The following is a 14,628-nucleotide window of genomic DNA, read 5'->3' as shown; positions in this document are numbered from 1 at the left end:
AGGGAAGGGGTGCTGCTCCCTGAGGAGTGTGCAGCCAGTGGACAGCAGAGCAGGCACCCAAAGCCAAGCAGCTCACCTGATGTAGAAGCTGTTGATGCCACAGCTGCTGATGAAATCATAGGACTTGTCCAGGGGTTCCTCCTGCAGGTACTGGGAGGTGTAGCTGTCCTCAGGCACCACAAGGATGTAATCCTGCAAAGCAAGGGCAAGCTGGGTGAGCCAGGCTCTTAGCTCCGACAGACAAACACCATCCAAAATTACTCCAAATGCACCTTTAATGCCTTGCTGGGACAGAACATAACACACCAAACACCTCAAAGACCAGGAGTCACCTCTCCATTGAGGTCTGTCCATCAGGTTCCACCTAACCTAAAGCTCCACATGAGGAACAGCACAAATTCACTGGACTAAAACCAGACAGAATATCCCCAGACTCACACAACACTGGCTGTGCCTCAGCAGGGAGGCAAGTTTTTATCATCTGAAATTTCTACACATGAAGGCACCTGGGTTCCAGTTCTGTCTTTCAGCCATTTATCCAAATTTTGGTCAATCTTCTAGTCCTGTTCCCTGAGAACAAGGGCTACCTACTCTCATGATGAGGCCTGTCTGAACAAACAGTATTATGCAGGCTTAAAATATTGCTAAGCTTATTCTGGATTATCACAAACTATGTATGTGAAGTAACAGCTTCAATCTCTGCCTGGTTTTGATATCAAAACCAGACAAGGAAGGACACTGTCATATACAGAAGCTGCCCCTGTAAATTCTGCCCTCAATTCCACACCACTAAGGTTGGAGACTGCAACTTTCTAGGGTAGTTCAGAGGCTGAGTGATGGTGGGAAGCATTCCTGCGGTCACACAGTGACAAAAATCCAACGAAAAGCCCTTTGCTGAAGCCTGCCCAGCATGCCCTGGAAGCTTCCTGGACAGAGGCTCACCAGCCACAGCTGCTTGCCCTGTGGTACTCGAACAACCACAGTCAGATCATTATCAGTAACATCCAGGATGATTTGGTCCTCAGAAACCACCAGGCTCCGGCAACCGTAGCCATGTGGGCAGAAATTCGCATTGGTCTGACCTGAAAAGACAACAAATGTGTTGGTCTCACATGTCCCTTGAGTCCCCATCACATCCTCCCAGTTTGGAAGAATTAAGTCAGTCTTGCTCCATTTTTGCAATCCCTAAAGAACCCACAGCCATCCTCTGGCATGGAAAACTTCCAGGGCTTCTGCCAACCAGCAGCTTCCCCAGGTCCCTGCTCTTCTCACCTTGCCAGATGCGCCCACCATTGATCAGCACTTCCACGGGGAAGGTGGGGTGGTTGGGCTGGTAGAAGTGCAGGATGAAGGCATAGCGTCCCAGGGTCTGGATCTGGCTGTTAAACACCACTGCAGCCTGCCCCAAAACGGGAGAACACAGACAAAAATCCATGTCTGAGACCTGCACCCACACCTGGGTGTTTTTTTAATTATTGAATAGATTTGTGCTCTTATTGCACAACTGCCAGGTCTTGAGAATTCAGTGAATCAAGCCCTCCATGCCTCCACACTCTCCTCTCTAATGCTGCCACCTGATCCCAAGGTTGGATAAAGCCAAGACAGGTGAGTCCACAGGAATTACAGGTTCAGGGAGAAGTTTAAAGCTCAGATTAAATTCTGAAAACGCTAATTGATAAAGCATTTATCAACAGGTAAGGAAAATTTCTTCCTGTCCCGGTGGTCCAGTGTCACAGCACCAGCAAACCAGCCCAACCCATGCCTGTGCCCCTACCTGTGGGGACTGCAGGAGGATGAGCTCTGCAGTGGGGTCCATCGCTGTGGGAGGAGGAGGAGCAGGCTCCACTGGCACCCCAGCTGGAGCCACATGGACAGCCTGAGCCAGGGGCACCTCTGGGGCGATGGGCAGAGCCTGGGCCCCCTCCAAAATGATTGACTGAGAAAGCTTCAGGAACCTTGAGGGGACACAGGAGCTGCTGAAAAACAAGGAGTAAACAGGATATGAGTACCTCCAGAAAGAGTGGCTCTGGGGTCCTGGCAGGGAAGCACACCCTGTAACTCCTGCTGGATTGCAACGTGTGCCTGCTGAGGGAGAGCTCACTACCAGCACCCCTGGGGCTCTGGGGTATGGGCTCAGCAGGAAGAACAGGAGCCTGGCACCAGCTAATTCCTCTGCAAATATTTATTTGAAGCAGTGTCAGAAATCTGGATACAGCAAGTGTCTTGCATAGGAATGCCTATTTGGGATGACACTTGAGTGTCTGCCCCAGGAGGCAGAGTAGGGCTCAGGTACAGGACCATCAGTCTGACTCCCAATCCATGCTCAAAGGACACAAACAAGGAGCTTCACTTCAGCTAGAGATTTCTTCATCAAGAACTTAAAAAGTCTCTGAGTGTGAGGGAAGTGGGACAAGCAAATGTTTTTGGAAATAGTCCCATTTGTGCTAAAGCTAAGGGGGACCCGAGACTCTCACCTGTTGGATGAGAAGGTGCCGTGGACACTGATGCAGTGCACCTTCGGCTCGATGAGCTCCATGGTGAACTGTGCAGTGGGGATCAGGTACACTTTGTGCTGCCACACCAGAGAGAGACACCTGGTTATGTGACAGCCTCTGCCACTGCAGCCACAGCAGTCCCTGTGCCCACCAGCCATCAGGCACTCCAGCCAAGGCATGGTAGCCACACGTCTGCTTACTGCCCCTCATTCCCTGGTACGAGCCTTATGGCATTTAGAAGCTCCACATGTTGATGGGATTCTTCTATCCTTGGCTAAACAAGGAATGCCTTCAAGATAAAAAAGGAACTGCCCCACTGCTACAGAGCTCTCTCTGCAAGAACAGCTGCTTCTCCCCACCTCCTCCCCACTCCCAGTCCCATGGTCTACTTCAGAACTCCCCACTGCCCACATTCTCCACTTGGACTGGTCATGACACAGATATGTCCAAACAGGTCTGTCCATCCAGTCCAAACAGGACTAGAAAACCCTTCTACAGGCTGGGTCCCTGTGAGCTGTTGACAGAGCTGCCCTCAGAGGGAGCCTTACCAGGAAGAAATCAGCCAGATCAGAGGTGAAACGAACAGTGGCCTCTGAGGTGAGTTCAAAAGTTGCCATTCGACTCTGGGAATCCACAGCAATCCCTCGACAAAGGAAACTGTAAGAGAAACACACATTTTGAAGCCAGCCTTGCACAGGGTCATGACCCATTTCTTCTCCTGCCAGCTCTATGTCCTGAGGGGATTTACACAAAGTCCCTGGAAATCTTTTGTTGTCTTTTCTGGCTGCTCGAAAGAGCAAAGTTCCAAGGACACCCCAAACATTTGTTTCCTACTGCAAAGTTTGCAGTCTGAAGTCAGACAGTCTGCAATAAACCTGCCTGTAGGTCACTCCCTAAGTCAAGGTCCCTACCAACATATCCAGCTGTAAACAGATGCAAGAGATTATCTCCTGGCAGAGGCAGGTACACACTTCCCTGAATGGAAAGGCCAGCCACTAAAACCTGTGTCCAGCTAGAATGAGTCTGGACACAGAGCTTAGATGGACAACACTGAAGCTTGTACTGTTTATGTGATAAACCTGAGAAAGTTCACCTGGAGGGGAGGCTGTCCTTGTCATGGCAGAGAACTGGACCCTTTCTCCCTTGAGGTGCCCCTACCTGTAGGCACAGGGGTAGAAGGTGAAGGTGCCCTGCTGCGTGGCTAAGTGCGGCGAGCTCACGGCGATGCCCACTGTCTGCAGGGCGTTGGTGTTGGCATATTCCACCAGCAGCACATACTTCCCAGGCTGGGCCAGGGGCAGGGATAGCTGCACTTCCACCTGGAGGAGAGAGGGATGACTGAGGGAATGTGTGCAGGATGCCCATACTACAAACCAGCCTCCTCTGCAGCTCAGGGAACAACGCAACCAATCTCATCAAAACCTTGCTAACCTTTGCATGTGAGACTCGGTCTGGGTGCCTCAAACAGGGCACACAAGCACACAGCTGCATGGGTGTAAAGCCCTTCTCTCACCTTCTGCCCAGGTGTAGGTAAAGCCCCAGGCAGGGGGGGTGGGGGGATGAGCACTGCAGTGGCTGGGAGAAGGATGAAACAGAAGTGCCACTCACATCACTGCCACTGCAGGTGGCCATCCGGGGGTGGGAGGGGGTGAGCTGCTCCGTGGGACACAGCCTGGGGAGCCGGTTGTCCAGCCTGCACACTGCATCCACCCCTGGCACGGCAGGGAAGCCCTCCACGGACAGGTACTTGTACAAGAGGCAGCTGGAAACGCACAGAAAAAAATTGGGAAGCACAAAAAGTTGCATCATGATTATGAAAGCTGAGAGTACCCACACAGCCTGGCCCAGCCAAGTCTGCAGAAGGCTTTGGTCTATCAGGAAGGCCAAGGAGCAGCTCTGGTCAGAGGGGAGCAAGAGACTGGGCATTACAGGACCAGGGAGAGCGGTAACAACAAAAAGCTTCTCCCCTTGCAATGGGTTTTGTCCTGGGGACCACTACTATGGTGGATGGGACAGACAGTGTCCAGAGTCCAGCCAGCCTTCTTGCCAACATGGACAGAGAGGTTCTGGGCAAAGAGATGCACTGAGACTGACCAAACACTACTACACTTTGTTAATTTTAAATAGTCCAGCAAAACCTACTCATGGCAGCCATTTCTGAGGACACACACACCCACACACAACCTGGCACTGGGAGCCCAGCCTAGCAGAGAGGTGCCTCTGGGTGAGCTGGACCTCCAGGGTCCATGAGAAAACACAGACTGGCTGTGTCATGGATGAGGAGATCTATGGGTTGCCTTTCTGGACCAGTGCAGGCTTCACAAGCTTTATCAGCCACAGCCAAGCACTCTACAAAGCAATTTTACTGCATCACAGAGTAAGGACTGTATATTCCTTAACCCCAGGCCAAGAGGAGCTGAGCAAGCCCCACACAGCACAAAGATGTGCAGATCCTTACTTCTGGGTGGCTTGTTCAGGGGCTGGCTGATAGACACAAGGCTCTGTGACCTTCAGCTGCAGGATTGGTGCTTCATAGTATGAGCTGGGCAGTAAAACCAGATAGTCCTAGGAGAGATGGGAGAGGTGTTATGCTTGGGACACTTGGCCCCAGGGAGCTGCTGAAGCCCCCACGGTGGGTGGAGCACGGGGCCTTACCAGCAGCACACCCTGTGCTTCAACAACCAGAGACCAGGTGTTTGGGTTCAATACGAAGGGCTCCCCGAAGCTGTTCTGGGGGACAGTGACAAAGGCTGGCTCTGTGCTGGGAGCAAAGACAATCTGCTTGGTCTGCTCTGTACCTGGAATGGGAGGGATGAGAGGCTGTGAAGGGACTGGAATGGAAAACCTGGGGCTGGATGTGGGAGGCTATGCTCAGGGAAGCAGCTCTGCCGTGCAGTGGGGAGTGACAGGTTCCCACTCTCTCGGTGCACCACAATCCCACACTGTCCTGGAACAGAGACATCCACTCTCATTCTGATCAATAGCCTATTGGGAGAAATAAATATAAATCACTGCAATCCTTAATGCAAATCCAGAGCTCTCACAGCGTGTTCTGCATCCCCAGACTGCAAAGCACAGAATGTTGCAAGCCAAGGAGCGTTTTGCCAGCTAGAAAAGGAAAGAACTCAACTGTGAAGTTAATCGTGAGACAGACAAAAAGAACTGCCCAGATACATTTTTCCCCAGGGAAATTTTGATCCCAGCTCCACAGGCAAGATACCTGTCTTCTGACAAACTTTCAGGCCCCCAAGGTGTGCTCCTGCCTTTCTTCCTGCCAACCACAGACTCTGCACTCGAGATTTAGACATTATTTTAAACTGACAGGACAGAATGGCCTGATCCTGCTGCTGCTGAACAGCTCCTTGGCTCATCTGACAGTCCCAAAACCTCTCCATTAATGGATGCAATCACAATACGGCACCTAGAAGCAGACTGTGTGCCTGCCCAGCAGTCTCAGGAGCTTTGGAAGAGCACAGGTGAGAGGGATTCACTGGAAATGGCTGCACGGTGAGCAGATGAGATGAAGAAGGAAGTGGAGAATGTGGCACATTGACTGTCCTGGTGTGGTACATGGACATCAAGGCACAACACACAGGGCCAGAAGCTAAAGCAAGGGTTTGTGCTACTGCTGGGATGGTTAATAACCCCTTCCCATGTGTGGTAGCTCTGTGACATGCCTGGCATCGGCTGAGGCTGGGACCTCACTTTTCCAGATGGGAAGCAGAGGTGAGGATGCAAGGAGTAAAGAGATTTCTCTGAACTGGCAACAGGGTAGATTTACTGACAGGTTGAAGTTTCACATCCCTTTGATGCAATAAACAATTCCAACTGAGATGGCTTCTGGAGGCGGAGTGGAAGAAACCAGGCTGCAAATCCCGTACTTGGAAAAGGTTTCCCCTTTTGCAAGCTACATCTTCCAGCTTCTTTCCAGGCTGCTCGTCCTTTGCCATGTGAAGCCCTTTCCATCCAGACACGAGGTGGCTCAGCACTCCTGAAGCCTCCCAAGGCTGGGACCCTCCTGGGTCCTGTTGATACACCAGTCTGGCTGCTTGCCTTCAGCACCAGAAAAATCGCATTGCTTCTGCACAAGAAGTGACGCACTTTTAAAGGCAAATGAGCTCTGCTGCTTGAATAGGACAGATTAAATACTTCCTGACCTTTGGTGAGATCCTAAAGCATGGCCATGGCTCCTGCTCTTTTTGTTCTTCTGCTGTGTAATATGACTGGACATAAAAACAAGCCATTTTTCCTCTCAAAAAGAAAAAAAAAAAAGGAAGAAAAATAGAATTTTGGGATTTCAAACCTTGCATATCACATCAAAGGCAGAACTTATGTCAATTCAAGACAGAGGAGAGAACTTCACACACTGATAAATTAGGCAGTTAGTGCTGACAGCCTTGTGCTGTGCATGTGTGGTCTGGAGGAAGAGCTTCAGCAGGACAGCGTGGCTGTAGCATCCAAAGGGGTAAAATCAACCAGCCAACCTGCCACCGTGGCCTCAGGTGTGTTCCCATGTAGTCTTGCTCAGACTGTTTCCCAGAATATTTGCTGTCCAGATTTCTAGGCCTGTTCAGACATCTTTTGGTGGCTCTTCTCCAGCAGCTCATGGCTTGATAAGAGGACACTGCACCAGAGTGCAATGCCTGTGTAAGATGTGTAATTCCATGGCACTTCCAAGCCTCAGACCATGTGTGAAGCCAGCAGCCAGTTTTGGGAGAAGCACAAGGAAAAGGCAGGACTGCCACGTCAGGGCATCTAGTAAATAAAACCACATCCAGCTGCCAAAGTTTGGATCCAGTTCCCAGCTCTTGGCCCATTCTGGTTTTGTGGAAAGTCAGCTCAGTTCTGCCTGGGGCACTGGGGTGATCTCATCCTGTGCCGAGAAAGTTGTATGGAATTGTACAAGAGCTTTATCTCCCACCAGCCTGGCTGGTATCAGTCCTCAGTGTGCAGCCCCAGGGCTGAGCCCACCTTGCTGCTGCTTTGGTAACTAAAGGGGGCTGCAAACTCAAGTCAGCCTTTCAACTGGGAGAGTAGGACTAATGGGTAAAGCCATATGGAAGCGTCTTCTGGAAAGGATGATGCAGAAGGCTGCCTGGGATGGGGAGGAGGTGGCGATGGCACAGGGAAGCAGAGCAGTCTGGGATCCTTACCTCTCCTTCGTGGCTGATAAGCTGTAATTTTGCCATACACAGTGGCCCCTCCTGAATTAATATACCTCAGGATGACATGGAACAGATAGAGCTCTGCCTCCTTCACGTCTACAGTGATTCTGATTTTATTCTGCAAAAAGCAAAAGAGCACACGGGGCACACATCACTGTGGGGGCAGCTCCTGAGCACCCACCCACTCTGGGGAGGGCCTGACCCGCCTGCCCTACCTGCCTGCCTGCCTGCCTCTCTTCCCCCTCCCTCGCCAGCCCACGGCACGGCTCTGGCCGGCCACCTGACATGGGCACACTTGGGATGGACACACCTGGGGGCAGGAGAAGGGGCAGAGGAGCAGTGTCGCAGCGTGGGATGCTCTGAGTTAGTTCAGAAGTGAAAAATGCACTTACAGTTGCCACAAACATTAAACTTTCCTTCCTCAACGACCGAGACCCTCCCTTCCACACTGGCGGGCCCCCGGCTGACGTAGCGGAAGACGAGGCGGAAGAGGTCGGGGGAGGTCACATTGAGAGTCACCACTACCTTGGGCTGGTGGGAGAGAGAAAGGGGAGAGAAGCACAGCACACCTTCAGTTACCTCCACCACCCACACTGCCAGCCCAAGCGCAGCCGCTCGGCTCACTGCTCCCAAAGCAACATGCCACAGTGCGAGGAGGAGACAAGCACACGGACCCTACTGCTCACAGCACCTCGGGACACTGTCCCCACCTTGGGGGGACACCTGGGCCCTGCACCGAGGAGCAACCTGCCTGTGGAAGGGGGTGGGAAGGCTGTGGTCACACCTGGAAGGTGCTGTGGGGCACAGCAAGGTGGCTCAGCTGTGCTGGGGCACACACCATTACACAGGAATGGTTATAGGAAGCTGATGCTTTTGTTATCAGCGTGCTGCTTTTGGGTTTAGTGTGCTGCAACCAGCCACCAGGTACCAAACTCCTGCTCTTGTGTTTATGGGGCTCTGCCCAACTGCCTACAGAAGAGGCTGGGAACTGAACTGCTGCCTCGTCCTCAGGAATGTGCAGGGCTAAAGCCAGCAGGGCTAATGGACCACACAACTGATGGCACATCTGCCCTCCACCTGCCTGGACACTGCTTGGCAAGACCCCGGCTAAGGGGATGCTTAAGTTTGACCCATTTCAAAGAGATCTAGGCTTAAATAACCTCCTGTCTACAGGGCAAAGCTGGGGTCTGCCCAGGGAGACTTTTAATGAGGGCTGTATTCTCCAAAGCTCCAGTTACACACCATCTTCCCACTGGAGAGCAAACTGGAAGGGTTTGATGATAACAAACTACAGTAAGATCTGCCAGCTAAAAGCCACATGCCAGCCCTTCTATCAAGGTCTGCTTCTAGCTCAAACACCAATACTGCATGCAACACTTGAGCTACGAACTTGAGCTCCATCCTTAAGCTTTAAGGCTGGGATTTTCTCAAGGGAGCCCACAGGAGTTCACTGCTTAGCTCCTACCTAAAATTCAGTTGGAAACAGCCCCTCCATTATTTCACCTAAGCACAAAAATGCGAAGAAAACTGAAAGTACGTGCACCAGAATAAGGAACATCTTACATGGGACAAGACTGTCAGAGAATCACTGCCCTACACTCCATCCCCAAACACACACACACTTCCGCAGAGGCCATGCAAAAGAAACCAACAAGGAGACAAAAAAGGTCAACAGAAGAAACAGCTTCACTTCTAGGACTTACACAACTCCAGGTTAGCATAAACCATTGTTAGCAAACCAGCTAACAGCAAGGGCAAAGGCTGAAGGGTAACAAGAGGTCCAAGCTGAGGAGCAGCTGAGGAGGAGATACTTATTTTTGGAAAAGAGAGGAAAGGTTATGTAGAGTTATAGGAAAGAGCAGAGTCAGTTGAAAGAAGAACAAGGAAACTGAGAGACAGTGTTTATAGACACCCCTGTAAGTAATCACCATGCTACCACCTTTGTCTAAATGGATTAGGATGTCATGGGATTCCCAGTTTAGGATCTTTCCCCTCATCAGTCTATGCCACCCCCAGCACTACAGGAAATATCTGCACAAACAGGCTATATATACACTGTGCTGTTTATGTTGGCCATCCTGTGACTTTGGGGGTTTCAGGAGCACTTGGGGTGAAAGACGCGTGCCAAAAGCACATCAGTCCTCCACCGGCCACATCCTCCCTGCGGGGAGCTGGGCTGCAGGCACCAGGCGTACCTGGATGGAGGACATCTGCGCGTATCCTCGCCAGCTGAAGCCCTCAAACTCCAGTGGGTTGTAGCCAAAGCGCACAGCCCGGCCGGCCGGCGTGCTGCCTTCCTCCAGCTCGAATTTCAAGTGGTGAAGGTCAGGGAAATAATGGTCGCGGGCTGGTCTGGGGAAAAGAGAGCAGCGTTACCCGGTGCTGGGCAGTCCGGAGGGAGCGGTGAGGGGACACTCCTGCCAGGCACGCGGCTGATGTGACAGCAGCCCGGATGATGAGCTCCCCATCCCCGTGGTGGCAGAGGACACGGTGGGAGGCAGAAGTGCAAGGAGCAGCTTACTGGGTGCAGGTGGGACCCTGTGTGCTCTGCCGGCAGTGACAGGCTCCGCTCCGCTCCTCACAGGATGGACCCAGGGCTCCGCCGACGTCGCAGCGGCAGCCTGCGGGCAGGAAGCGCCTGTTTACATTCCCGCTGTGCTAACGAGCTCCTGCTCACTAATCAAAGGCACATCGCAGCGGGCAGGGAGCCTGGGGCCACTATTTTTATTCCATTGTATCCGTTTTCATATTTGGCCCCGGCCCCGCTTGGATTGACTCTTCTTCCACCTCAGCGCCGAGCTATTTCCAGGCGGCTGATGGAACAAGGTCTGCAAACCCTCACCCCGGGCGCTGCAGCCCTGCCACCAGCCGGGCCAGCACTGCGTGGGACGGCTCACAGCAGCTGCATCTCCTCCTTTCCCTCCTCCCACAGACACCGTGGAGAGTGGCCAACCCCACGTACCCATGCCCACCCTCTCCCAGCAGGAGGAAGGGCCATTGCTGCAAGGATGTGACCAGTGGCTCAAACACACCGGTTTCTGGCACCCAAAGGGGTACCTTACCTGGCTGTTCGCTCCCCAGCCTGACAGACCTGTGTCCAACAGTGGAAAAGCATGTCCTCAGGTCTCCAGACCCACAGTAATTCCCAGCCCATGCTCTGGGCTGTGGTACAGAATCACAGAACCAAGGTTGGAAGAGATTTATAAGATCATCAAATTCCAACCATCAACCCAGCACTACCACAGTAACCATTAAAGCACTTAACCACATCAACCCCAAAAACGATGACCCAAAACAGAAGGTGGGACATCTCTTGCCTCTTTTCTCCAAGGTCACCAACCAGTCAATCTGTGCAGTGGGGTCAGCTCTTGTGGTCCCCCTCACTCAGCAAACACATCACAGAAGGGGCTCACCTTGGCAGCCAAAGTAATTTGCATTCTCCATGTTGAAGTAGCCATCCTTGCAGGCTGAGCAGAACTGCCCACACACGTTGGCTTTGCAGAAGCACTGCCCATCGCCCTGGGAGAGAAGCAGGCATGGAAACTCATTCCCTCCTGTTGCTTGTCATGCCTAAGCTGTTCCTCAGTTATTTGGGCTCTGCTCTGAGACACTGCAGAAGCAGCAGACTGAGATTCATGCTCCACACAGCTTCCTGCGTGTGGGTGGGCCAGATAAGGCCAGATAACTTAAATTACCCAACAATGCAGGCAAACAAAAATCCAGGCATCCTGGGACAGACCCAGAAATATTTAGGTGTCTAATTTATGACAGGTCTTAATCCCACATTCCCATGCAAGCCCAGACTGTGGTGCAAGTGCTGAGAACTCAGTGCTGGGACCTCTCCAGCAGCTGCTGGAGAGACAGAGCTGAACACTCCCAACACAGCACACTCAGAGGAGCCTGGAAGCAGAGGAACAAACCCACCTGCCGGCACTCCGCGACTCCGCTGATGGTGCCCTTGGTGTCACACCTGCAGCCTGAGGGAGATGAACAAGAAAACCAGAAGGTCAATCAGCCTGATGGGGCCAGCACCCACCACACCAGAGGACACTGGCTGGGGTAACAGGAGCCAGGAACTGGTCAAGTAGAAGGCAGCCCTGCACAAGGGCTCAGATTTCATCTTGGACAGCTACTGTTGAAGACACAGCTACCAAAGACACTTGCCTTTCCTGCATATTTCGCTAAAAAAAGTTAAGTATCTGCAGGGAGGGCTGAGAATGGCAAAAGTCATTGCACGAGCCCTATGTTTCATCCCAAGCAAAAAGCTCCAGGCTCCAGCCTTTCCCCTTTCCACGTGAGGGTTACCCAGAGGACTCCAGCTTTGACACATCACTTCTGGGTGTAGGTGGAAGGAAGGCCATCGCTTCCAGTTCTCCAGTGATGGTGCTGTGGCTTCTGTTTGGCTCTTGCACCATGGAGGGGACTTTTGTGGGCTGTGAAAATGCCATTTCCTTACTCAGGCAGCCGTAGGGGTTCTCTGGAGTCAGGTTCCAGTATCCAGGCTTGCATCTGTCACAAGCTGGGCCTTCAACGTATGCCCGACATGCACAGGAGCCCTGGGGAAAGGCAGGGGGAGAAAGGAGCAGGTCAGAATTTGATCACAAATCACAAGCAAATCCTCAACAGTGGTTGAACATGGGGTCTGCTGCTCTAGCTGAGCTTAAGGAAGGACTTGGTCTGAAAAGAAATAAAGTGGAATATACAAAATAACCTGCAGGGGTTGTGGTAGGTACATTTGATACTCACTGAGGCCAGCAAGGGATCTGCAGTCTCCAACCCTGCTGGGTTACAGGAGCCCACTAGAAGAGAGGGATAAAAGAACGGATTTATAGCATTAGTTCACCCCTTGGCTGTCCGTAACTGAGGTTATTTCTCCCCTTGCAGAACTTTTGGGGGATGATAAACACATTTACCAGCACCCAAGGGACTGGAGTGTCCCAAGAGATCAGGGAAAAGGGGCTACCTTCGCAGTGGGGGAACCCGTAGGCGCCAGGCACGCAGCTGTCACAGCGCTGTCCCATCACCTTGGGCCGGCAGCTGCACTGCCCCGTGTCCTGGTCACAGGTGCTGTGCAGGGACCCTTCCTGGGAGCACTGGCAAGCTGCAAGAGAGGGCAGAGAACTGCTGGAGTGGCATTCAGGGCTTCCCAGAAACAGCCTCTTTTGTCTGCCTGACCTTCACCAAAAGCAGCCAGACATGTGGATTATAAATAGAATTTTCATTCTTTGCTTTTGGTTAAAACCACTCCATCGTTTAAGGAAAACAATAGAAGTCTCAATGTTTATCACACCCGTTCACATACACTGATGTGTATTTCAGAGGCAAGGAAGAGTTTTGGTTGAGGAGAAGGGGTGTGATCTCATCCCCCAAAAGTCAGTTGCCAGTGAAATATCAGACTCTACAAAATCCCAAACACTCAAGAGCAGCTTTTGGTCATCAGGGTCTGCCCTGTGGATGTGGGCAGTGGGGTGAGGGCAGGGCAATGGTTCCACAGCTTCTGCACGACCTGCTCCCCACAGAGTTCCCACTGTCCTATCATAGGAAAGGTCAGCAAGCTGCCAGGGAGCTGCCCATGCCTTCGTTCCCCAGCCAGCACACCTCAAATCCCTGCCAGAGGAGACATTCTAGGCTGACACCCCCACACTGGCTAACAGCAAAAGACTGCTCAGGAAACAACTGATTTAAAAAAAAAAATATAAAAATCAGGTGGTTCTTTTCTTTCCTTGCTGTGGGTCTTCTACAGCTCTGCAATGTGGCTATGGCTTTATGAGCCATAAAAAGTGACCACTGAACTCCTGTGAGACCATTTCATCTCTGCCTCCCGCCTCTTCAAAGGCATATTGCCGTCATCAGCATTTGGGAGGAGTGTTCTGCCAGCTGGCATGGCTCAGGAGTCCACATTTATTTCTGTGCAAGAGAGTGATGATGCTCTTTTGTTGCTTCAGGGAAATTCTATCACGGATTACTTTTTAATGAGCCGTAAATTCTTGCTGGGAGACATAGGAGTCCATCTGGCTTCCAGTCGGGACTGCTGACAGGGAGGGAGATGAGGACACTGCTCAGTGCTGGGGAGGGCTGGCCAGAGGAGCTGGGGCTGCAGGCACCTGCCACAGGCATTGCTCAGCCCTGGCACCAGCAGCAGTAGTCCAGGAGTGATGCAGTGCCCAGGGAAATGGATAGGGTCAGAGAATCTTAACGGCTGGAAAAGACCTCTAAGATCATCATCCAGTTGTTCCCTCAGCACTAAACCCTGTCCCCAAGTGCCACATCTACATGGTTTTTAAATCCCCCCAACGATGGTGACTCCACCACTGCCCTGGGCAGCCTGTGCCAATGCTTGACAACTGTTTTGGTGAAGAAATTTTTCCTAATACCCAACCTAAACCTGCCAGGGTGCAACTTGGGGCCATCTCCTCTTGTTACTTGGTAGAAGAGACCAACCTTGGTCTGGCTATGGGCTCCTCTCAGGTGGTGGTAGAGAGCAGTAAGGTGTTACTCACGTGTGCAGCTGGGGTATCCATAGAAGCCCAGGGCACACTGGCTGCAGGTGTGTCCCGCAAAATTCCCGTGGCATCGGCACTGCCCCACTGGGCTGCAGTTGTTGTCCACTGCACCCCGGGAATCGCAGGAGCAAGCTGTAAGAGCAGGACTCTGATGATCCCTGTGATCTGTGGCCAAGCACTACTGGTCTGAAGCATCATTCAGCCCCCCAGGAATGAGACACTTCCACCAGAAAAGAAATTAATTTCTTAATCCCTTGGCAAATCATGCAGTATTTTCATAGCCGTACCAGGAAAATGCCACTGAGGGGTTCTTACAGCCCATTCAGTGTTCCTCAGTAGTTTAGTAGGTTAATGCACTACAGTGACACACAAAAAAGGCATAAACTGAGACACCAGGTCACAGCAGGGTTGTGATGAGGAAGTGTGACTGATAAAAAACTGTTCTGTCTTTCAGGCTTTGCTATC

At 52.0% G+C, this 14,628-nt stretch overlaps 1 protein-coding gene across 2 annotated transcripts in view; it reads right to left on the bottom strand.

The window, feature by feature from the left end:
* The window catches only part of LAMA5 (laminin subunit alpha 5), an 85,802-nt gene that overhangs the window by 19,671 nt on the left and 51,503 nt on the right, over positions 1–14,628 (bottom strand). Inside the window, exons 15-33 of one of the 2 annotated variants that reach the window (XM_088064576.1) lie at positions 14,161–14,295; positions 12,624–12,761; positions 12,407–12,459; positions 12,117–12,216; positions 11,585–11,637; positions 11,074–11,179; positions 10,182–10,281; positions 9,856–10,012; positions 8,053–8,191; positions 5,151–5,293; positions 4,954–5,060; positions 4,104–4,257; positions 3,654–3,814; positions 3,044–3,152; positions 2,475–2,572; positions 1,775–1,976; positions 1,273–1,399; positions 943–1,082; positions 77–192 (exon numbers count right to left, since the gene is read on the bottom strand). In XM_088064576.1, coding sequence (XP_087920702.1) covers positions 77–192; positions 943–1,082; positions 1,273–1,399; positions 1,775–1,976; positions 2,475–2,572; positions 3,044–3,152; positions 3,654–3,814; positions 4,104–4,257; positions 4,954–5,060; positions 5,151–5,293; positions 8,053–8,191; positions 9,856–10,012; positions 10,182–10,281; positions 11,074–11,179; positions 11,585–11,637; positions 12,117–12,216; positions 12,407–12,459; positions 12,624–12,761; positions 14,161–14,295 — 2,338 coding nt within the window. Of the gene's footprint in view, positions 1–76; positions 193–942; positions 1,083–1,272; positions 1,400–1,774; positions 1,977–2,474; positions 2,573–3,043; positions 3,153–3,653; positions 3,815–4,103; positions 4,258–4,953; positions 5,061–5,150; positions 5,294–7,648; positions 7,779–8,052; positions 8,192–9,855; positions 10,013–10,181; positions 10,282–11,073; positions 11,180–11,584; positions 11,638–12,116; positions 12,217–12,406; positions 12,460–12,623; positions 12,762–14,160; positions 14,296–14,628 lie in introns of both variants that reach the window. The other variant, XM_088064577.1, reaches the window with a different exon arrangement.

Source organism: Pseudopodoces humilis, chromosome 19, assembly GCF_049639895.1.
Source record: "Pseudopodoces humilis isolate 2021_Gansu_Grassland_sample_001 chromosome 19, ASM4963989v1, whole genome shotgun sequence".
NCBI classification, from domain to species: domain Eukaryota; kingdom Metazoa; phylum Chordata; class Aves; order Passeriformes; family Paridae; genus Pseudopodoces; species Pseudopodoces humilis.
This window is presented reverse-complemented; position numbering and strand designations above follow the sequence as displayed.